We start from the raw sequence: 24,425 nt of genomic DNA on the forward strand, positions 1-24,425 counted from the left end.
TCTGAGCTTTTGATACATTACATCATAATGATCCATCTAGAAAATTAGGTCTCTCCCACCCCAGATGATTGGGGGAAGAACGCCAGGTGGAGAAAAGTGTAACTGATAGTCATAAACCACCATGAACTTGGCTGAACCAGGGTAGAGATGGAGATGGCCCCAAAAAATGGTTATGCTGATTTAAAGCCCTGGACCTATGTTCAATAAAGCGCTGCCTGAAAGAAAGAAGACAAGACACCAGAACACTACCAGCAAGAACTGGATGTATCTTCCCACTTGTGGATTTACATCATCATTGCCTCCTTACAGCTAGCTCCCAAAAAACTGCCTTCGTTCCTAAGTTTTGCAAGAAAATTTACATCATTGACCACCATAAAGATAAAACACACAGCAGTTACCACTTTTTAGAGCTTTTATGTTAGCTAAATTGATAAAAATGTGGCTTAAGAGAAAGAAGACAGAACAGCCCGTGACCCACTAATGTCATGGGCTTCTGGAGCATCTCCACTGCTACACATTGAAATCGGAGGAATTGCATGTCCTCCATTGCTCAAATTATGGGAGTGAGAGGAGCATGGATTGGTCCCCTTTGCCCGTTTATGGAAGGCATTATTTGGCCACCGCTTCTATTCAAACGTCCCCATGAACCTCCGTCTAAATCTTGACACAACGTGGTTGTATGTCTGGTCGAAGAGGTCAGCCTGGTCTTCGCATTGCTTTGTTCATTGGTGTTTTCACGATTTTATTATTATTGTTTCTACATTTGAGCCACCTCAAGCAGGTTGCTACAGAGGTGGTAGAGAAATTAATTTAATAAATAGGTAGATCATTGCTTTCCTGTACCATCCATCCTATATTGCAGTTGATAATTCTTCACTGGAGGAATCTCTGTTGGATGAGCCCAGCACTGGGGTATATTTCCCTTTCTTAATCCACTTCTCACAAACCTATGGATAACAAAGAAGATTCCTGCTCCAGGTAAATGATTCCTTGCTGTAACAGAATGCACTCTGTAGGAATCATTTGTACAGAGCCCTGTAGGAAGAGAACTGGTATCAGACAAGGTGGCTAAGACCGAAGACAGTCCTAGGGTGGAGCTTATATTGTTACCACAATTCTCGCACTAACTGCATCTATCCCATTACTTGTATTCTCTCAACTAATCAGACAGCTCATAATCTCACTGTTATTGATTCTCCTCCCTGATTGTGCTCTTATGTTTATATATACAAATTTGTTTTAATATTTTATATATACTTTATTTTAAGTGCTGATTTAATGTCTCAAAAGTTTTAATGTTGAAATGTTTGTCCCTTTTGAGACCCTGTTTGGGTGATAAAGGTAGCATAGAAATGTTTTAAATAAACAAAATAAATAAATAAATTCAAACTGAGAAATAAACTATTCATCCAATAACATGGATGAATTTAAAAGGGTAAAATGGCAATAGGCTTGAATAATGAAGCAAGTTAAATGAGCAATAAGGTGAATCAGAGTGTGGCTAGAATTTCCATCTGTTTAAAGGATAATCCACACATAGAATCATAGAGTTGGAAGGGGCAATACAGGCCATCTAATCTAACCTCCTGCTTAATACAGGATCAGCCTAGCCCTAGAGCATCACTGACAAGTGCTTGTCCAGCCACTGCTTGAAGACTACCAGTGGGGGGATCTCACCACCTCCCTAGGTAGCTGATCCCACTGATGAACAACTCTTACTGTAAAAAAGTTTTCCTAATATCCAGCCAGTACCTTTCCTCCTGCAATTTAAACCCATAATTGCGAGTCCTATCCTCTCCTGCCAACAGGAACAGCTCCCTGACTTCCTTTAAGTGACACCTGTTCAAATACTTAAAGAGAGCAATCATGTCCCCCTCAACCTCCTCCTCTCCAGACTAAACATTCCCAATTCCCTCAGCCTTTCCTCGTAGGGCTTGGTCTCCAGGCCCCTAATCATCCTCATCACTTTTCTCTGCACCTGCTCCATTCTGTCCATCATACCTGATTCCAAATCTACCCTCTTCTGAAAATTTAAGGTGTAACATATAGGACAAAAGTCTTAAATGGAAGAACTCCTCAGGAAATAAATGGTCCTTAATGAGTGATCGGCTTTATAAAGCATGCACAACATACCAACACTAGCCTCTATATCAATGACACTCACTCAGCAGCCAAATGTGGCTCTTTGACATGTTACCAGTGACTCTTCTGAGCATTGTTCCCCAAAGAGGCACCTGTCACATTTTCCAGTAAATTGAACAAAGCCATTGTCTGGCAGGGTTTGAAACCTTGAAAGGGCCACCTGCACAGGGACGGGAAGATGAGTAAGCTGTGAGACTCCCCGAGTTGTGATCTTCATGGTAGGGATGAAAGTAACGGGCAGTTCTCTCCAGCAACACCCACCCTAGTCCACAGCGTCTGAACTCTCATCCCAGTACTAGGGTAATTTCCAGGAGGAGAGCAACCTGGTCACAGAGAAGAGAGAATACAACCACCACCACTACCACTGGGGCAGCCACCCAGGAAAAGAGCAAGCTAGCCAAAGTGGGGTGGGGACAGTTTTACTATCCTATCTCCATGACCAGCTTGCTCTCATCCATATGTCCTGGCAATCTGACTCTTACCTCAGCTACTGTGCCTCATGCTGATGAGAAAGCAAGAAGACAGAGAGCAAAGCCCTTCCCATCACTCCAGATACACAAGGGTTGGCTTTCAAAGGGAGAGGGGGACAGACCATCCTACATGCTCAGAGGTACTCTGGCAATGGAAAAGCTTCTGCATATATTTAATAGCTATATTTTCTAATATTATATGTGTGTGCTTGGAGTGGTACATGGTATACAGTAGTCACATGGCTCTTTTGGTTGATGGTAACTGCAAATGTGAATCTCTGTGAGCCACGGAGTGAGTACCACTTGCTCTATACTGGAAAAAAAAACACACACACACAAAATTCAGGTGCTCCAGGGGAACCAACAGCCATTTGCCAAGGTGGCAAGGAAGGAGAGCTCCAACTGCTGACACTATTACAGGTTGAGTATCCCTTATCCAGACTGCTTGGGACAAGAAGTGGTCCGTATTTCGGATCCTTCCATATTTTGGAATATTTTGGAATTTTTGCATATACATAATGAGATGTCTTGGGGATGTGACCCAAGTCTAAACATGAAATTCATTTATGTTTCATATGTTTTATATATACTTTATACATTTAGCCTGAATGTAATTTTAAACAATATTTTAAATAATTTTGGTATATTGAACCATCAATGGTGCTGCTGAGGGCCTGTGAGTAATGCCTGCACGTCAGCTCAAAATGCCCAGTTTTTGGATCAGTCTGGATAATAGATGTCTGGATAAGGGATACGCAACCAGTACTGAGATCTAGATACCTGCGATCAACTTTGATACTGGTACATAAACTCTTTGATACTGGTACATAAACTCTACTTCCTGTCCCTGAACTTGATTCACAAAAAATACTATTGTCTGAACCAAAATATAAAAATTGGAACTGTTTTTAACCACATCCTGCTTCATCCCCCGCATGATCCATATGTACAGGATTTGAAGTGGCAAAGCTGACAGACACCTATCTGACATCTTGACAACAGACTAAATAGATTTTTACCAGACTGTGTGTGTAAAGTGCCATCAAGTCGCAGCCTTGGCAGGAGGTTATGCTATCATGACACCGCTTTACCATGTTCCCAGCTCAGACATTTATCATACAAGCTGCCAACATGTCTACTGTGGGCTGAATGTATCTGGACACAGTAAAAATAGTCATACAAGGGCTGCACCCTGTGCCAATCTTTGCACAGACCCGTGCAAGCCACATTCTCAGCCTGTCAATCTGGTCAAGTAAATCATCTCGAAGACTCCAACACTGAAAGCATTATGTCAATAATGTTTAAGTCTGAGGGGACACTTGCTGGTGCAAGTGCTTTGAGGATTCTCAGACATAATAGAGGACTACCATTTTAGACCTTCAAACACAGTGATGCAACACACAGGTAGGAGTTCTACAAAGCCCCAGACCCAAATCTAGAGAAGTCTGGAACATGTTTCCAGAAAAAAGAAAGTTTTATCAATTATTGTCAGCTACATGGAAACGTTTGAATACTTTTGAGTCTACTCCAAGCATATATTTTCTTTACGTTTATTGTATTGCACTGATACTTCTTTTCAATCTTCTAATAAAGTCACAACACACACAAAAAACACCCCCTCCTGCCCTTCTCCCAAAGGACCAGTGAATAAATAGCTCATTATTCTGACATATCTTCTCAACTGTGAGAGTGGCTTCTTGGGTGAATAATGGGAATCACTAAATCTGTTCCAGATTCTTTTCTCTCCATTATCCCAGTGTTTTGAGCAGCCTCCACTACTCAAGTGAGAAGGATCGGCCCCACCATATCAAACAGCAAACACATTTTCTGTTTTCTTCAATTTAACCATAGATCAAGGAGAGTTTTCTCACAGAAAACATGAATCACTTCAAAGTGACTTTGCTTTCTCGGTATAGCTGATTCATACTTGTGGTCTGAGCTTGGGGGGGGTGCATGCGCGCATTACACTTTACACACGTTGGCATCGGGATGGAAACAAGATGGCAAGTGATTACATTTACCAAATGAAGAATCCTGAGGTAAAAGCTAGGTCAGCCTTATATCTAAGTAAAAGCTAAGTTCTCAATCATACATGCTTCGTCCTATTTTTTCGGGCTCACAGCCCCTATTTACTTTCACAAGGTTCTGCTGTCAACCAACAACACTGGTTTAATGACTGGCGTTATTGCCAGTTTTATTTCATTTTACTCTAACCTACCATTTACTAAAATTAGATTGCTCTGTTTTATTAAAGAAAATTCATCTCCCTTTCATATGCATCTCGATTGTATACATACGGCCAGGTCCCATCTGGTAAAAACTGACGATGCCTGTACTACCAATAAGTGAATTAACATCCTTCCGCAGTTGGAGAAAAACCTGCAGTACAATAATATCTGCAGCATAACAGCTTCCGAAGGGGCACTAAAGAATGCCCAAGAGCTGAAATACACATTTAGAAAGATATGAATAGTGAACAGTCTTGCTAGATCAGACCAATGTTGTATAATGGCTCAAGGCACCAGACTCTCCTATTAATTTATTTCACGGTATTCATCAACATTTTTATCAATGACTTGGATGAACGAGTGGAGGGAACCATTAAATCTGCAGACAACACAAAACTGGGAGGGTTAGCTAACACCTTAGACAACAGAAATAAAATTCAGAATGGTTTTGATAAAATTCAGCAGAGACAAATACAACATTCTACATACAGGCAAAAAGAATCAAATGCACAGGTACAGGATGGGGGACTCCTGACTTGGCAATAGTACATAGGAAAAGGACTCAAGACTGCAGTTAATCACAAGCAGTGAGATGCAGCTGTAAAAGTCTAATACAAGTTAGGTTCCATCTTAGCTGGCCTCCCTACCATACACTATCCCCTATCTTATTCCGAGTTCCTTAGTTCTTCCTGATACTTTCTTTCCTTTCCTGTTCCTTGCCCCTCTTTTCTCCCTCCCCCTTGACTGGTTACCCTGTTATTGTCATCAATATGAAAGGCACCATCTGGAATTGTTTAGAATTGTCAAATTTTAGAATTTTAAATAGGATTTTAGTAATAATGTATATTTCATTGTTAAGATATATTGCTTGTATATTGTTGCATTTCTGACTGTGAGCCGCCCTGAGCCTGACTTTGGTTGGGAAAGGGGAGGATACAAATATAATTAATAATAGCATAGCCAGAAGTAGTAACAGTTCCAAAACTATCCATCCTAATCGGACCTCATCAGGAGTACCAAGCCGGTTCCGGGTGCTGCACTGTTAGACAGACGTAGACTAACTGGAACGGAGGAGGAGGACAACAAAAATAACAGAGGGCCTGGAAAACAAATTCTGCAAGAATATGCTGAAGAAACTGGGTAAGTTTCACATAGAAAAGATGAGATGGGGGTGGACATGATAGCACTCCTCCAACACGTGAAGGGAGGGAATGAAGAGAAAGTGGGGGATGTTATGCCTCTGTGCATCAACAGAGGCATAACATCCAAATCGCAAGACATCATAGTTCCGCTGTACACAGCATTGGTCAGGCCGCACCTGGAGTATTGTGTGCAGCTCTGGAGGCCTCACTTCAAAAGGATGTGGACAGAATTGAGGGGATTCAGAGGAGAGCAACAAGGATGATCAGCGGACTGGAGACCAAGCCCTATGAGGAAAGGCTGAGGGAGTTGAGAATGTTTGCTCTCTTTAAGTATTTGAAGGGCTGTCACTTAGAGGAGGGCAGGTAACTGTTCCTGTTGGCAGTAGAGGACAGGACTCGCAATAACGGGTTTAAATTGTAGGCGGAAAGGTACCAGCTGGTTATTAGGGGGGGGGAATTTACAGTAAGAGTTGTTCGACAGTGGAATCAGCTACCTAGGGAGGTGGTGAGCTCCCCCTCACTGGCAATCTTTAAGCAGGCTGGACAAACACTAATCAGGGATCCTCTAGGTCGATTCTACATTGAGCAGGGAGTTGGACTAGATGGCCAGTATGGCCCCTTCTGATTCTATGATTCTATGACTTGGTTGTCTCCTGCTCCAGAGGGCAACAGTCGAACCAATGAGCTTAAGTTACAGGAGGGTAGACTGTGCCTGAACATTATAAGAAAACTCCTAAGACTGAGAGTAGTTGAGAACAATGGAACCAATTATCTAAAAGGTTAGTGGGTTCTCCAATTGCTGAAGGACTTTTTTTCCTGTTCTCAAGTTGCAGCCAACTTATGGTGACTCTGTAGGGGTTTCAAGACAAGAAGACATTCAGAGGTGGTTTGCCATTGCCTGTCTCTGCATTGTGATCCTGGCATTCTTTAGTGGTATCCCATCCAAATACTGACCAGGGTCAACCCTTCTTAGCTTCCAAGATATGATGAGATCAAGCTAGCCTGGGTTATCCGGGTCAGGTCTTTTGGTAGAGACTAGAAAGCCTGGGATGCTCTAGGTTTTGGATTTCCTGCATTGAGAAGGATATTGGATTAAATGTTTTACAAGGTCCCTTCCAAATCTAAGATTTTATGGATTTTAAACCTCCAGCAGGTTAGCATGTAGGTACACATGAAGCTGCCTTATACTGAATCAAACCCTTGGTCCATCAAAGTCAGTATTGTCTACTCAGACCAGCAGCGGCTCTCCAGGGTCTCAGGCAGGGGTATTTCACATCACCTACTTGCCTAGTCCCTTTAACTGGAGTTGCCAAGAGTTGAACCTGGGACCTTCTGCATGCCAAGCAGATGCTCTACCACTGAGCCACAGCAACTCCCCAATAAACCAAACAAGAAAGGGAAGGGAGGCTTCTGATGGTGCCTTATACTGAATCAGAACCTAGGTCCATCAAGGTCATTATTATCTACTCTGACTGGCAGCGACTCTCCAGGGACTTAATTGAGGTCTTTTACATCACCTGGTCCTTTAACTGCAGATGCCAGGGATTAAACCTGGGACCTTCTGCATGCCATGCAGATGCTCTACCTCTGAGCCACAACCCCTCCTCCAATGTCAGTGTGTTGCCCTGATCACCACAATGAGTGAGTTTTATACTGAAAATGCAATCACAGTATGGAAGTATAGTATGTGATCTCTTAAGAGAAATATCATCTTTTTTTAAATTGACAAAGGTATCCAGGTGACATTTAAGAGGGCTCTTAATATGCAGATATTAAATATCAACCTGTGATTCAAGGAAGAATCAGAATAAGCCTATGTAACGTAAGAAAGAATTCCTTTCACACTCATCCGCATATTCTTTTCCCTTGCTTGATACAAAATAATAAAATACACATTTTTTTCTCAAAACACTTTCTCAAACTGAGAAGAGGTTAGAAAAGTCTCACTTCCTCCCCCTGGAGAAAAAAAAAAAAAGCAAAACAGCAACAAAAAAGGATTTCGCTGTTTACAATTATCAGTAGAATTTCACGACGAGCAACAGTGTGCGAGTGACTCATCCACAGCTTTATGCTGGCTCAAAGCGTCCTCATCTAAAAACTCAGCAGCATCAGTGCTAGCAAGCTTATTCTCTGCCTTCCTCTTAAAGCCGACTGTTTCATCTTCAAACCTGTGTGACAACATAACTAATACTTTCAGTATTTGTACACTGCATATGTACAAGTCATTCGCCCTTTCCTTTCCCTTAATTAATTTCTCTTCAATGTGAAAAGTGACAATTATAACAAGCATACAATATTTCATTTCTTATATTACCACACTACATTTAAACTGACAGCCTTGCTGTTATTTAAAATGTAAGGCTGTTCAGGACCAGTTGGGTTCCACAGTTCTGGGAAAACGTAGCCCCCATTTGAAAGGAGGAGAGCCAAGGAACACAGACTTTGGCAAACAATAGCCAGAGTTGTTACTTCTATGGGGGGGGGGCTGAGGAGGAGGAGGAGAGTTGGTCTTGATACCCCACTTTTTCTCTACCATAAGGAGTCTCAAAGCAGCTTACAACTCCTTCCCTTTCCCTCCCCACACCAGGCACCTTGTGAGGTAGGTGGGGCTGAGAGAGTTCGGAGAGAACTGTAACTAGCCCAAGGTCACCCAGCAGGCTTCATGTGGATAAGCAGGGACTCAAACCTGGCTCTCCAGATTGTGTGTGTGTAAAGTGCCTTCAAGTCGCAGCCGACTTAATGGTGACACCTTTTGGGGTTTTCATGGCACGAGACTAACAGAGGTGGTTTGCCAGTGCCTTCCTCTGCACAGCAACCCTGGTATTCCTTGGTGGTCTCCCACCCAAATACTAACCAGGGCTGACCCTGCTTAGCTTTTGAGATCTGATGAGATCAGGCTAGCCTGGGCCATCCAGGTCAGGGCGCTCTCCAGATTAGAGTCTCTTAAACACTACACCACGCTGGGGTTTTCAAGCTGGGGTTTTCAACATATTTCTGCCATCAGTGTACTTTCTAAATGGCATATGAAGCCATATCTCAACCTAGACAAGACTGAGATGCTGCAGATCAATAATATAATCAGGGACTATGGCATCTGCCTACTCCGCATAGGGTTACACTCCCCATGAAGAAGTAGCTTGGAGGTGCTATTAGATCCTTGCCTACAAATGTAAGATCAGGTTTCCTCTATGGCATGTAGCATCTTTACCCAAATTCAGATCATGGACCATCTATAGCTTGAGAAGCATGATGTGGCCACAGTCATTCATGCTCTAATCACATCTAGGTTAGAGTACTATAGTGCACTCCACAATCGGCTGCATTTGAAGACTTCAATTGCTTCAAAATGCACCAGCAAGACTGCTAGCTAGTGTCTATTACAGAGAACAAGTCTCACAGTGGGAAATGAACATTGATTGCCCATTCCTTCCTGGCCACAATTCACAGTGCTGGTTCTCACCATTAAACCCACAAACAACTTGGAACCACCTGCTTCCATTCCAAGGGTTGTGATCATTTTTAAAGGTCCTACTCCTTCACATTATCCTACTCTTCTGTTATCATGCCTTGCCTTTGGACTCTACTCCCTGCAGCAAACTACCTAGCGCCAAATCTGTAACATTTTAGTCACTGGATTTTGTGCTGTGGTCTCCCACACTGCAATTTTTATGCTGTGGTTTCATAGTGGGGTTTTATTATTGATGTATACAGCTCTTTATTTGGTTTTTTTTCCCCTTGCTATATTATTGGTTTAATGTTTTGCAAGCCGACTTGTGAGCTTTTAGGTGAAGGTCAAAATGTTTCAAATAAATAAATACCAACAACTGGCTGTACCTTCACATTTACAGAGATGAGATTACACCTACCTGGATGCTACCTATTTAACAGGAATCATATCCCTGGCCACATGCAGTTGCATTACTCAGGAACAACTCTGTTACCTTATGAATGTTGGGCCACTGCTGCTCATTCTTATCCTGCTTCTGGATCTCCCCCCTTTATATAAAAAATTAACCTTTTTTTCAGGCTCTGGTTCCAATCCTTTACAAATATGTATTAGTTTTACACCATCAACTGTTCTTGGAAACAAACAAGTTTCTCCTGCCATCATCCCCCTCCCCCGCCTTCCTTAAATTGATGGTCTTCTCCTTTTTCACTAGGTGGTATTGCTTTGTGGTCCTTAAAATGAACCTGGAACTCCTCCCAACTCCCACATATAAAAGGGAAGTCAGCTGAAGACAGAGCACATCTGGTAGAGCTGAAGAGCTAAGAGTTAAAGAACATAGGGAACCATGTCAATGCCAGATTAAGACTTCACTTCCCAAGGCTTTTAGTGCTTGATCTATCACTCTGATATTTGACTTGATTTTTTTTCTTGATTTTTCAACTGTTTGTAATCATTGGGGGGGTTAGTCAGTTGATTCAATCTTAATTGTTTAAATAGATTTGGAACCTGTTTACTCACACAAAGTTTTGTGGGCTCAGGCTAATGTCACCCTTCTGTCTACCAACCAAATGGCTTTGTGAGGTTCACATTCCCTCTCCTGCTATGTCTGAGAAAGCAAGGGGGAAAAACATTTTTGCTCTTATGAATAAATGAATCCTATCCTGCCCTGACCTGGATAGCCCAGGCTAACCTGATCTCATCAGATTTCAGGGTCAGCCCACAAGGGGTCACCATGTCAGCAAAAAAAAATCCTACATGCATGCTCAAAAGCCATGTCATTAGCCCACTGGTCAACTGACTGGTTCATTAATCAATCAACCTCACCACAATCAAGTACTGTCAACCAGTCCATGAAGCCAAGAATGCCACTATATAAACTTTCTTTATGGTATTATTCGTTAGCAAGGGCGAGAGGGAAGTCTGCTTCCCCCAGCCCTGAACGCAGGCAGTGCCCATCTGCTATAATTGCTGGCATTTCCAAAAAGTCATATTTTTAATAGCTGCTTATTACTTTAATATGTCTCTGTTCCACTTTTGGTTTTTTTAATGTTGTGACTGTAAGCTGAACCTGGAGTTCCAGGGTAAAAGACAAAGCCAACAACTTATCAGTTCACCAACTTACCTAACTTTGCTGAAAGTTATAGTAATTCATTGCAACTGTTTTTTAAAATTAATTGAATAGTTTCACAATAACAGTTAATGGCTTGGATCCAAGCCAGCTTTTTCACTAAATTGTACTCAATTCACCTTCTTCCTACAGCCCCCATTGCATTTTGTTCATGCAGGCCCCATGATCCCCAGCATACAGAGTTGCAAGGTCCACCCTGGCCACTAGCGAGGGATGGGGGGATAGGGTTGCCAGATCCAGGTTGGGATACTTGTGGAGATTTGGGGATGGAGCCTGGGGAGGACAGGGATCTCAGAGGGGTAGAATGCCATAGAGACCACCCTCCAAAGCATGCATTTTCTACAGGGGAACTGATCTCTGTAGTATGGAAATGAGCTGTAATTCTGGGGAATATCCAGGTCCCTCCTGGGGGCTGGCATCCCTACCAGTATAGCCTTTTTAGGTAGGTAAAGTGAACCTCTCCTCCCTTTTTCACCAAAGGAAAAGCTGGTGGGATGCAATCCAATATTTACTTACTTGCTTATTTCGAATACCAATTTTGCTCTCTGCTCAAAGCAGTTTACAGTAAAACAAATGAATTAAATGACATATTAAAAACAGTAACACAATTAGAAAGCAATCCTGAGCTGGATCTAATCATAATCCTGCTCAGGTCTATTCAATGCTCCTAGGAATACTCCTAGGAAAGTATTCTTAGGATTGCAGTTAAACACTATTAGAACGATTCAGAAAAAGTCAGTCTAAACAACATAGGCTTGCACTGATGCCTGAACTGGATAAGGGGCAGCCCTCACTTCGAATGATAGCCCATTCCATAACAAAAGGACAGCCACGAAAAAAATATCCGCACTCTGGCAGTCAGATATCTCACCTCATTAAAGCAGAGAAAAGACAGCAAGCCTTGCCTGAGGATCAAGGTTTTAATATGGTTTTGCTCAAGTATGAAACCTGTTGATCTTTACATTATTTGTGTTTGGCCAAAATAATATAAAATCTAAAAACAGCAAGCCATTATATGACAATATATGACCGATATTTAACCAAACAACTGACCACATTTCTATTGACCAATCTAAAGCCCAATACTATTCAGCCGTGTGCAGCCATGAGTTTCCAAGATTCATTACTCGCTGGGTGTGAAAAAGCACTCATAAGAATGTAAGAAAAGCTGGATCAGACCATGGTCATCAAGTCCAGCAGTCTGTTCACACAGTGGCCAACCAGGTGCCTCTAGGAAGCCCACAAAGACGACGACTACAGCAGCATCCTGCCTGTGTTCCACAGCATTTAATATAATGGGTATGCTCCTCTAATACATGCAGAGGACAGGTATGCATCATGACTAATATTAATTTTGACTAGTAGCCTTGATTAGCCCTATCCTCCATGAACATGTTCACTCCCCTCTTAAAGTCTTCCAAGCTGTCAGCCATCACCACATCCTGAGGCAGGGAGTTTCACGATTTAACTGTGCATTGTGTGAAGAAATACTTTTTTAAATCTGTTTTGAATATTTCACCCTCCAACTTCAGCAGATGACCCCATGTTCTAGTATTATGAGAGAGGGAGAAAAGATTCTCCCTGTCCACTCTCTCCATACCATGCATAATTTTATAGACCTCTGTCTCCCCTTAACCCCCTTCTTTCCAAGCTAAACAGCCCTAAGCATTGTAACTGCTTCTCATCGGGCAGTTGCTCTAGCCCCGATCATTTTGGTTGCTCTTTTCTGTACATTCTCAAGCTCTGCAATATCCTTTTTTAGGGGTGGTGACCACAACTGTACACAGTATTCCAAGTGTGCCCATTCCTCCAGTTTGAAGAGGTCATTTTGGAGCTCTTCACAGTCCCATTTTGTTGTAGCCACCTGAAAAAATTTGGTGTCATCTGCAAACTTGGCCACCTCACTGTTCACCCCCACTCCCTTTGCTTGCCTTAAATCTCCTACCTACCTGTTTCGGAAGACCACATTTTATGTTTGAAAGCAATTTGGTCCAATTCATTCTCTCCACTCCATTTATGTTTTATTTATTCCTGTCTCTACCTTCCATCACTCTTATTTTCAAGAGCCAAAGTAAAAAAAAAAAGTTCTTAAGTCTTTTTGCCAAAGAAACACAATCTATTGCTATGACAAGGGTTGAGAGAAGAAATTTGGTTTTCCTACTCCTAGTATCTGACTGATTTGATGCATGATGCTCCTGCCACGATTTGGGATAATATAATGTATGAAAAGATACATATCCACTTACTCTCCTTTGTTATCTTGAGTGACACCCCTAATGACTCTTTGCAAGAATAAATGAATAATAGGCAGTAAACAGTTTCCCCTCCCAAAACCTCTTTAATAAGACCACACAATTTCCCAAGAGACTTCTTTAGAAATTCAGTGTTGCTTTTTTTTTTTTTAAAGAGAGACCTTCATCGGTTGATCGGGGAGAGGAGTAATTTGCAAAACAGAAAAAAGGTGTTGAGATCATCACAATGAAATCTCTTGAGGCTCTCCTGAAAGCCAAATCCAAGTCTTATTAAGGTACATATTCCAATTAGGTTGTCTGAGAGGCTGAAGTGGCTCTTCAGAACACATGTGGAAAATTCAGCTTGGAATAAGGCAAAAGCATTAGAAACGAAGGTCATACCAAAGAACAACAGTGAAATCTTCTAGCCTTTGTGCTTTCCCCTTACGAGAACACCTAAACTGAAAAATGGTTTTCTGATCCTTAAAACTTCAGTAAGGATAAAGAGGTGGATGCAGAAATACCAGAGAGTAACAGCCAAAGGCTACTCCGCAACAGCATATTAAAACCTGTGGACTGCTGAGATAGAGCAGTGCAGCATCTAACCCACTTCAAACCCCACCTCAGCCAAGAAGTGCGACAAAGTGGCCTTAAGAAAGCCAATGCTCTCTCTGCTTCAAATCACCTTCTCTCATACAGTCCCAGTCTCCAATATGGAGGTGATAAAACTGACCTACCTTACTGGGCTGCCAGGATGAGGGAATAATATGTGAGAAGTATTCTGAATACTCAAAAAGGGCTGTGTAAATGCCATTGTTATTATGCTTCTGACCAGACTGATGTCAAATGAGCACATTTATGCTTTAGTGGTTCTTGTAGGTTATCCGGGCTGTGTAACCGTGGTCTTGGAATTTTCTTTCCTGACGTTTCGCCAGCAACTGTGGCAGGCATCTTCAGAGTAGTAACACTGAAGGACAGTGTCTCTCTTTATTTATGCTTTAGATTTTATTCCACCCTTCCCTCAAAAGGTTCTGGTTAGCATACTTAGGCCTTGTCTGGTTATTTTTTCACCTTAACACTCCTATGAGATAGACAGGTACTAGCCCATGGTTTACCTAGTGAGCCTTATAGGAAAGTGGGGAATTAAATGCTGAGACCACTACATCAAACGGGATCTCAGCTTCCTGGTGACTGTCTCATTAAGAAATTACAAACTAGCCATGCTAATTTGCTGCAGTTTATAAAACTAACACATTTTGGGTAGCATAAAACTTCTGGAGCCAGAGCCCACTTCACCAAACATTGCAACTGAGAAATGAGTAGTCTTGACGTTCAGTGTTGTTTTGCCAGGATAAGGTCAATACTTTGTCACACTCCCTACAATTTCCATATGCTTATACATGCTTTATTTATTCCAAGTCGGCCTGTCAAGTCACTAGCCCACAAACTTTTTTATAGCCTGCCTAACCACACCTCTATGTTAGCTGCTTGTAACCTAAAAGGGAGGGATTTGTACGGCTTTGCTGCTTGGTCACTTGAAAACCATTTTTATTCTACAAAGGTGACCAGATGACCCCCAAATACCATTTAAATAGAAATGCCATGATTCTGTAATGCCCTGCCAAGGGAGGTCCTCCTCACTCCCTCTTTGCCCATGTTTTTACACAGGCTAAGCAGTACTTTTTAAAAGAGGGCCAGCGTGGTGTAGTGGTTAAGAGTGGTGGTTTGGAGCGGTGGAGTGTGATCTGGAGAACTGGGTTTGATTCCCCACTCCTACACATGAAGCCAGCTGGGTGACCTTGGGCTAGTCACACTCTCTCAGCCTCACCCACCTCACAGGGTGTCTGTTGTGGAGAGGGGAAGGGAAGGTGATTGTAACCCGGTTTGAGTCTCCCTTAAGTGGTAGAGAAAGTCGGCATATAAAAACCAACTCTTCTTCTAAATCACAGGCTACTTGGTTTGTGAATAGTGATATAGTGAATAGTGATCATTTGGCTGATGTAAATTATTAGTTTGTTAAAACATCTATATCCCACCTTTCATCATGGTTCAAGGTGGCTTACTATAAAACTTAAATGCATTTTCAGTTAAAACCAAAATAAAATACCTACCCCCAAATCTCCCCTTCCTCCACATAAAAGATGCCTAACATTCAAACCCCCTCAAAAGCCCAGACAAATAGGCAGGCCTTGCAGTGACTCCTGGAGATCTCCAAGGAGAGGGGCCCCTCACCTCTTCAGGGAGCCTATTCCACAGAACCAGAGCCACGATGGAAAAGGCGCGGGCTCCGGTCAATACCAGACTGGCCACCCGAAGTGGTAGGATAGCCAACAGATGGCTGCCTGATGACTATCACTGGTGCACAGGGACACATGGAAGTTATGTTTAAGTTATGATGTCAGACACTTTATGGATCCTGAATAAGACAGAAAGGAAAAAAATATAATCAAACAAAAAAATAAACAAAAATAAATACTAAATAAGTCTTCCAAGGCACAACGTCTAAATGAATGTATTTAGCATTTCATTGTGGAAATATACTATGAATTTACATGAATGGTGTTATATTTCATATTCAAAGAGTTCCCCAAACAGTTTTTTTGTTTCATCAGTGAAACAACATTTAGTAGAGTATCTTGTATTTTTTTAAAATTTGAAGTACTAGGCTACAGCATGATTTTGCCCAGGTCTGAGTACAAGCTAGTCTTGAAACCAGCCATTTGCCTTGGGAAAGTGACATCTCTTCCTAAGACTGTTTTTTGACAACGTCTGTGCTTACTATGCCCTGTGATATGCAGCAATGACAGTATATATATTATCAACAAGGCTGGCATACCAAAGTTCTTGAAAAATGATGGATGAGTTCATGAAGGACAGGAGGGATGAGTTCATGAAGGACAGGAGGCTTAATAAGAACAGAATGCTCTCCAGGCTGTTGAAATGACAGCACGTGGCAATTGCCAAAGGTATGATATTAGACTTGAACAGGTTGTTGTTTGAACCAGTTTTGTTCCTATCTATTTGTAACAAAATACAATATCAAGGAAGAGTAATACGACATGTGCAAGAGAACCATGCTATGACACCATGTTAAAGAAAACTATCACATCTATGTCACCTTCGAGATAACAGGTTTCCCTTCAATCAAAAAACAACATTCATTTCTACACCAGTCATATCTAGCACACTTAGCAGTACATTCCCACAGAGACTGGCACCCTGCTAAACCTTTTGACATCAGTAGGCTCGGAGGGATGCAACTCTGCTTAGAGAGATGCATAGGTAAAGGTGCAATATTTCAAAATGAAATATCCACAAGCAAAGATTGGAGGTCTGGTTTACGATCAAGTCAGGCTTTCTCCTGCCAAATAAATACAGTTGAACACCATTTGGTACCAGTTTACCACACAGCAACAATCTGTTACCTGTAAGCAAATTAACATTGGGCCAGTTTAATTCTATGTACACTCCACCAAGGAATCATAGAGTTGGAAGAAAAACCAGGGTCATCTAGTCCAACCCCCTGCACAATTCAGGACATTCACAACAACCTCCCCCTCACACCCCCACTAACCTATACTCCATGCCTAGAAGATGGCCAAGATGCCCTCCCTCTCATGATCTGCCTAAGGTTATGGAATCATCATTTCTGACAGATGGCCATCTAGGCTCTTCTTTAAAACCTCCAGGGAAGGAGAGCTTACCACCTCCCAAGGAAGCCTGTTCCACTGAGGAACCACTCTAACTGCTAGAAAATTCTTCCTAATGTCTAGACGGAAACTCTTTTGATTTAGTTTCAACCCGTTGGTTCTGTTCCGACCTTCTGGGGCAACAGAAAACAACTCAGTACCATCCTCTATATGACAGCCCTTCAAATACTTAAAGATGGTTATCATATCACCTCTCAGCCTTCTCCTTTTCAGGCTAAACATGCCCAGCTCCTTCAACCTTTCCTCATAGGACTTGGTCTCCAGACCCCTCACCATCTTTGTTGCCCTCCTCTGGACTTGTTCCAGCTTGTCTACATCCTTCTTAAATTGTGGTGCCCAAAACAGAACACAATACTCTAGGTGAGGTCTAACCAGAGCACAGTAAAGCGATAACATCACTTCGCGTGATCTGGACACTATATTTCTGTTGATACAGCCCTAGATAGAAATTTGCCTTTTTAGCTACCACATCACACTGCTGACTCATGTTCAGTGTTTGGTCTACTAAGACCCCAAGATCCTTTTCGCACACACTACTGCTAATACAAGTCTCCCCCATCCTATAATTATGCATTTGATGTTTCCTACCTAAATGCAGAACTTTACATTTATCTTTGTTGAAGTGCATTTTATTAGTTTGAGCCCAATTTTCCAGCCTGTCAAGATCATCCTGTATCCTGGCTCTGTCTTCTACCATATTTGCTACCCCCCCCCCCCAATTTAGTATCATCCACAAATTTAATAAGCAGGCCTTAGACTTGCACCGTCCTGACTGTAAGCATCACTCATCTTGTCCTTCCACTGCAAAAAGAAGGGGGTCAGGGGCGATAGATGAATCATGAAGGCAGGATCTACTTGCATTCAATAATACATAGATAAGACTAAATTCATTTTAAACATTAAACATGTGTGGGAACTTATTCCCCCACCACACACATACAGCACACATGCAGACCCACCAATCCATCTACAACATGTATGGCCTATGTGCAGAAAATAGGCACTATTAGAAGATATACTGTGGAGGGGGTTCTATAGCAAAAAGCAATATTGTAAATCATGCTGTCAAGCCAATAGGGATATCTTGCCAGAAATGTGCCAAAAGATGTTTAATTGGGTATTAGCAAAGAGGCAAAAAACAAAATTTCACAAAGAAGCAAAAATTTACTCTTTAGGAAAAACACAAGTAACTGAAGAATAACAGCACAGTTCATCGATAAGAATAAGCAATACTCAACAAAAGGAATCGCTACAACTCTTAACATAATTAGTTCGATTAGAATAACACCAACCGGCCAATTGATTTTATTGGTCTTCAAGCATGGGCTCCCCATGACAAAGTGCTTCATCAAAAAATGCACAAGGATTTAACATTGTTCAGGTTAATATGTTGCATACGTATTTGGATAGGATGGACTGTGCTCAGGAGGTTCCTGAAAAAGTTGATCTGGAGAATTTGGTCAATGTACAAAAGGTGCGCTACGCACACAGCTTTTGGATAAACTACACACGTGGAAGACCTAAGTGTCACTGGAGAGTAAAAAGGCAATGCATTGAGGAGCAGATGGTTTGAATCGAGTAGTAATTTCCACTGATGGACAGGCCTTCCATCACCAGAGACTGATTTCCCCACCTCTTCTCCTCCACTGCAGCCCCAAATGTTCCCAAAATGCCGGTCCTGGGGGACGGGGAACAGCATTGGGGAGGAGAGGAGGTGCACGTCTGCATTGGGTACAGGGAACTGGTGAAAACTGTTCCATCCATCCCACGTCTATCTGCAAAAATGCTCCACTGGATCCAAGTCGTCATATTTCTCAAACAAGGCACAGCACTACTACACTGGGACAATTAATTGGGCCCAAAACAACACTACAGACATTTCATTATTTGTCTCAAAAGGGAAAAAATATAACAAATGTATAATTCCCAAGAAAGAATGTCTCCTGTGAAAGGAATAGTCAAATAAACGAACATGCCTCCAATATATTGGACTACTTCTCGACACAGTTATCAAGTTGGATCACACCTAAAATTGCCACAGACAGAAGCACTTTGGTCCATGGAAACTCTAGTTCCCCATCTTCCCCCTCCAACTGCAGTCCAAAATGCTCCCCAAAATGCTGCCTGAGGGAGAACCCCCAGAAATAGCTGGGGGTGGAAGAGTCAGGATGTAGGAATCACCTGGGGGTAGAGATGCAAGCTCTGGGTGGAGAAATACCTGGAGATTTTGAGGGTGGAGCCTGAGGAGGGCAGGGTTTGCGGAGGGGAGGGACTTCAATGGGATATAATACCACAGAGTCCACCTTCCAAAGCAGCCATTTTCTCCAGGTGAATTGATCTCTGTCGCCTGGAGATCAGCTGTAATAGTGGGAGATCTCCAGCTGCCACGTAAAGGTTGGCAACCCTAGCAGTGGGAAACCCTTTCATAAGCAGAAATTTTAGGTAGAATGCAACCTATTCTCTGAATAAATTATGTGGAAAGGCAGAACGAAATTTAAAAGTAAAGAAGAACACAAAAACAATGGAAAAGCAAATATTTAAGGGCTATGTAGATAAATCTTAGTAGCTCTTTTGCTACATAAGCAGTTACTAACTCAATTAGTCTCGTGTTTAAAATGACTGCAGCCTACACACACACACACTCACAAACACACGCACACATCCAGTGGAACAACACTAATCTTCTATCACAGGCAGACTGTCACCTGTTTTTACTCCTTAGAGAAGGGGAAAAACTTTGCCTTGCACCCACAGACTACTTCAACAGTAAGGAAGGAGTTCTACTGAGTCACTAATGACTGCCTCCAGAGCTGCTGCTTCTGCACTGATTGGTCAGAAGACATCATTTCAATCTATGCCCACACAATCGAGACGCACAGAAATTGGATTCTGTGGGGTCAGAGCGGGCCCCTAGCAACTGTGTCTCTGTGCTAACGGCTCCCACTTTGAAAACAGCACAGAACAAGACAAAGCTCCAGTAATGACACTGCTGAACATGTGATCCCTAACCAGGAAAGGAAAGAAGGCATTTGCCGCGATGAAAAATGTCAGGTAATGTGGTGTCAGGACCTGGCATCCGTAGGGATCTATACCCAACTCTATTTGGAAAGCTCTGCGGCTCAGGGTCCCTAAGGTTAGCAGCTGAAGTGTGACACTCAGATGATACGGTTTTGACGACTAAAGGCCGAAGGCCGAGTTCCTAGTATTTACTCCAGGCCCACACAATCCAGAGGTTTCATACTGGCTGCCAATCACAAGGGATGACATTTCACACCCTTAGTCCCTTCTGTGCATAAAGAAAGCTACAGGATTGTTCGTGGTATGTTACCAGGCCAGTTCCTAGCTTCACTTCATAAGGTGCCTGGATGAAGCCCTGGAGCCCCCGATACATGGAAGAGAACATTACAGAAAACTGCTTCCTTTGATCTGTTAAAATTAACTATTTGCTACAGCTTTTGTTTTACATTCATAGACTGAACTAAGCTTTGGGGGAGCAGGAAAAGCCATGCACAAAAATTACTTTATATATCCAAACAAACGGAAGCCTATCCGGAATTTACGAATACTCAGATGTTTGAATAAATCATATACAGAGCACTGAAAAAAACAACATGGTAAACTCAAACTACTAATTATTTCAAATAACGTTTGGGTGATGAGAAAATGTGAAGGGGCAGGGCATGGTCGACGATTATGATTGACTGATGAACACATGAAGTTCCCTAGTACTGAATCAGACCACTGGTCCATCAATGTCAGTATTGTCTACTCAGAAGGGCAGAGGGCTTTCACACCTCCTCCTGCCTGAAATTTTTTTTAAAAACCCGGAGATACCATGGATTAAACCCAAGACCTTCTGCATACCGAGCAGATGCTCTACCACTGAGCCACAGCCCTTCCACAAATGTTGCCAAATGTATAACCAGCTGCTTAAAATGCTGGCTTAAAGAGTGACAAACTGATGGTATTAGCAGAGTACAAACTACATTTGAAAGATTGAGGCAAACGGGGCTCTAGAGAGCTCTAAAAATAGCTGATCAAACTGAAAGGAAGCTTACAGCTGGCACTTCAATTACTGAGCATTGTATAAAAATGTGTTTTAATCAAAATCCTTCAGCGCCTCCTTCAAAGATGACATCTACAGAAAGGCAAAAGGAATAAGTTGCCAACAATTAATGCTCAAGTCAGTTAAAGATCTGTAAGTAAAGAGTTTCAAGGAGATGGGAAGGAAGATAAGGGGCAAAATACGCTGCATAGGTAAGTATCAGTTAATGCAATACTAAACAAGAGTTACATTCTTCCAAGTCAATTGCCTAAGAGTGTCATGCTGCTTAGGATGACAGTGAATGTCATCTGCTGCCTTCCAGATCCCTTAAAAAGTTCCTTGCTCTACAGTCTCTGAAGCAAAGCTGTCCTAGGAATATGAAGTTATTAGTCTTGCCAGTACGTCCACAATTTGGTAATCCTTAAGAACCCTGTGGAAGGACAGCTGAATAGAGGGGAGGGGCAAACAAAAAGCCAATAAGTAGCAAAGCATCTGCCCTTGCACAAAGCAGCCTTACCCAACAGCTCCATGGAAATTCGATGAACTATTATTGTCACACACTTTTCAAAAATCTACTATTATACTAACACAAAAATAAAAAAAATGGAGGAAGTATGATGATGGAAATGTTTACATCGTAAAAAGGTAATGTAAAAAAAAATCCAAAATAACCTCTTAAGAAATACCTGAGCAGATAAACAGCCCTTTCAATATCATTGAGTTCTTCATCAACGGTCAATCTTTCTATTTCTTCTGGTGTCTGTCAAGTACAAACCACAAATTAACATTATTAACGTCTTAAATCCATTTTATAATCTCACCACTCTAGTTCTTGGCCCAATGCCATTATAAACATACTTAGGTAGTAATCCTAAAAACACTCTCCTGGGAGCAAGACCCATTGAACAAAATGCAACTTACTTCTGAATAGATCTACTTAGGCTTGCTCCCTTGATCTCTGGGGTTGGTCCAATCTATTCTAAAGTCGGCATGCCTTGCATGATGGCATAATTTATGCTTTACAGCTTGAAAGACCAGAGCTTTAGCAATTAAGTGGATGCCCACAGAAAATTCAAGAGCTCCTTGGTTATGAAGCTGCTCTTGTATAGAACCAGCTAGTCCAGCCTTCCTGTCTTTTGCAGCTAGCAGCAAGGTTCTCTCTCAAAGAAGCCATGATCCTTTAACTAGCAATGTCAGGACTGAACCCAGGACTTTATACATCCAAATCTACTTAGCTATGTCCCCCGCTCATTTCCTCAATCATACTGACAGGATGTAATTTTTAAGTCACTTTCTTTGGAACCATCTCCGGGAAGTCTATAAAACTGTTCCAAGGCATAATGTCCTGAGGCCTTTGGTTTTAATCCTTGGTATTTCTGGTAACGTTTTTTAAAAAATCAGACAGTTCACTTTAACTGAGGGTTTTATTTTCTCTAATAAACTACAGGGTTACACACAGATCCAAAATTATGGAAGCATAAAATCTTATTCAAGTTAAAGAACTCAGCATCTGGACTGCTTCTCTTGTATGTAAAATTCTATTTCGGACAGCGTTAAGGGAAAACACTGAATGATTCCTACCAATACCTATGAAAACCATCTACTCAAATTAAAGCAAGCCGCGCTTCCACCAGATCCCAATCCGAAATGTCATTCGATTTTAAAGAATTTTACATAATCTCCCCTTTATGAGACAGAGAGGTATAGAGACCCCCACACACACACACACGCACACACATCATATAGAAACATACATACCTTTAGGCTTCTGCGCACGGGCCTTTCTATAATAGTAAGTTCCTGCAGGTCTTCTATGTAACCAAACAGATTGTTCTGGCTAAAATCCATTTTGTAGGAGAAGATGATTATCGGATGCATGTACTGCTACTAGCTGGAAGCTTCAGTCCTTGGCAAACCAGGGTCGGGCAAGCTTCACATTGCACTGAGGCCGGCGAGGAGAAGGAAGAGCGAGAGCCCGCAGCAGCAGCAGCACTCTCAGCGATGCACTGGCGGAGGTGGGCGAGCGGAGGCTGCTGCTGCTGCCGCGGCTACCGCCTCCTCCTCCTCCTCGTAGGACGCCGCTGAGCCCCCACCGCCCAGGAGGAGCCTCAGCAAACACAATGCGGCACCAGCACAGCCCGCCGTTGCTGCTGCTGCTGCTGCTGCTTCTCTAGGAGCATCCCCGGCCCGCTCAGCACCAGGCTCCGGGCAAGGAAACTTTGCCGCCCCGCCGCTTCACTTCGGCCTCAGCCCCTCCGGCGTTTCCAGGGAGAAGAAGAGCAGCAACATTTCCCCTCCTCCTCCTCCCCCCCCTTGCAAAACAGATTGCACGCCCTCCCTTCCCCTCGGCTCGGAGGTGGAGCGGAGCCCCGGGGGGCTGCAACTTTTCTCCTGTTCGCGGGTCTTCGGCCAGGGAGCAGAGGGAAGGCAACCGTGGGGTGGAGGGGGGGGCGCTTTCCCCGCAGGGGGGCAACTCACGGGAGGCTCGCGCCGGCAAGCATCGAGCCGGCAAAGGGAGACGCGACTGGGGGGCGAGTTTTCTTCCTGGGGGGGGGGGCAAATGGCGCCAAGGGAGCTATTGGGGGAGGGATGCGGGGGGCGAGCAAATCACCGCGTGGCGAATGTTAAAACGGGGAACGGTTTAACCTGAAGGGAGGGAGGCTGTTAGCAGCTGCCCTAGACGCAGTTTAGGGAATGGGGGGGGGGTTGATTCCTTGGGAGGGGGGGCAGTGAATAAGCGCAGCTTTGTCTTGTAGGGGGAAATGGTAAAACTGTAGGGGCAGATCTCCCCACCAGGAGCAGCTGGTGCAGAAAGCGGCTCGGGTTCGAGCCCCCTTCGGAGCGATTCTCCGCCTCTCCAGAGGGCGACCTCTCGCCGCCTCTGACCTCGGCGAGCTGCCCTCCCTCTCGGCTGGCCGGATCCCAGCTGATGGGGGGCGACGGGGGGGGGCTCTTAGGGCCCCTCTGAGGGGTTCGGCTTCATAGGCCCCGGGGCGGACTGCGCTCCCGCCGCTGCCCGACGCCTTGCACGCCGGCGAGAGGAGCAGGAGTCGCTGCGGCCTCTGCCGCGATCAGCAGCGCGGAGCCCGTCGCCAGGGCAACGAGCCACTACAGCGGCCTCTGCGGGGCAAAAAAGGCCGCCCGAGCGCACCAATTTCAGAACGCGCCGAGAAACGGGGGAGGGGGTGTGTGTGTGTGACGGCCAGGGGTCCTTGTGCGTGCCGCGCGTGACCCCGCCACTCTGGGGTCACGGGATCATCATGCCACGTGCCCCCCCCTCCCGACGGCCAATAAGTTTCTATTGAATGACTAATAGGGGCTGATTCCCAGTGGGTAGCCGTGTTAGTCTGTCTGCAGGAGTAGAAAAGGGCAAGAGCCCAGG

General features: G+C 43.4%; 1 protein-coding gene across 1 annotated transcript in view; it reads right to left on the minus strand.

The window, feature by feature from the left end:
• The window catches only part of PPP4R4 (protein phosphatase 4 regulatory subunit 4), a 106,640-nt gene extending 83,645 nt beyond the window's left edge, over positions 1 to 22,995 (minus strand). Inside the window, exons 1-2 of the mRNA XM_056850764.1 lie at positions 22,802 to 22,995; positions 21,730 to 21,803 (exon numbers count right to left, since the gene is read on the minus strand). Coding sequence (XP_056706742.1) covers positions 21,730 to 21,803; positions 22,802 to 22,921 — 194 coding nt within the window. The 5' untranslated portion in view covers positions 22,922 to 22,995. The remainder of the gene's footprint in view (positions 1 to 21,729; positions 21,804 to 22,801) is intronic.
• Between the last annotated feature and the right edge of the window lie 1,430 nt (positions 22,996 to 24,425).

This window comes from Euleptes europaea, chromosome 6 (assembly GCF_029931775.1).
Source record: "Euleptes europaea isolate rEulEur1 chromosome 6, rEulEur1.hap1, whole genome shotgun sequence".
NCBI classification, from domain to species: Eukaryota; Metazoa; Chordata; class Lepidosauria; order Squamata; family Sphaerodactylidae; genus Euleptes; species Euleptes europaea.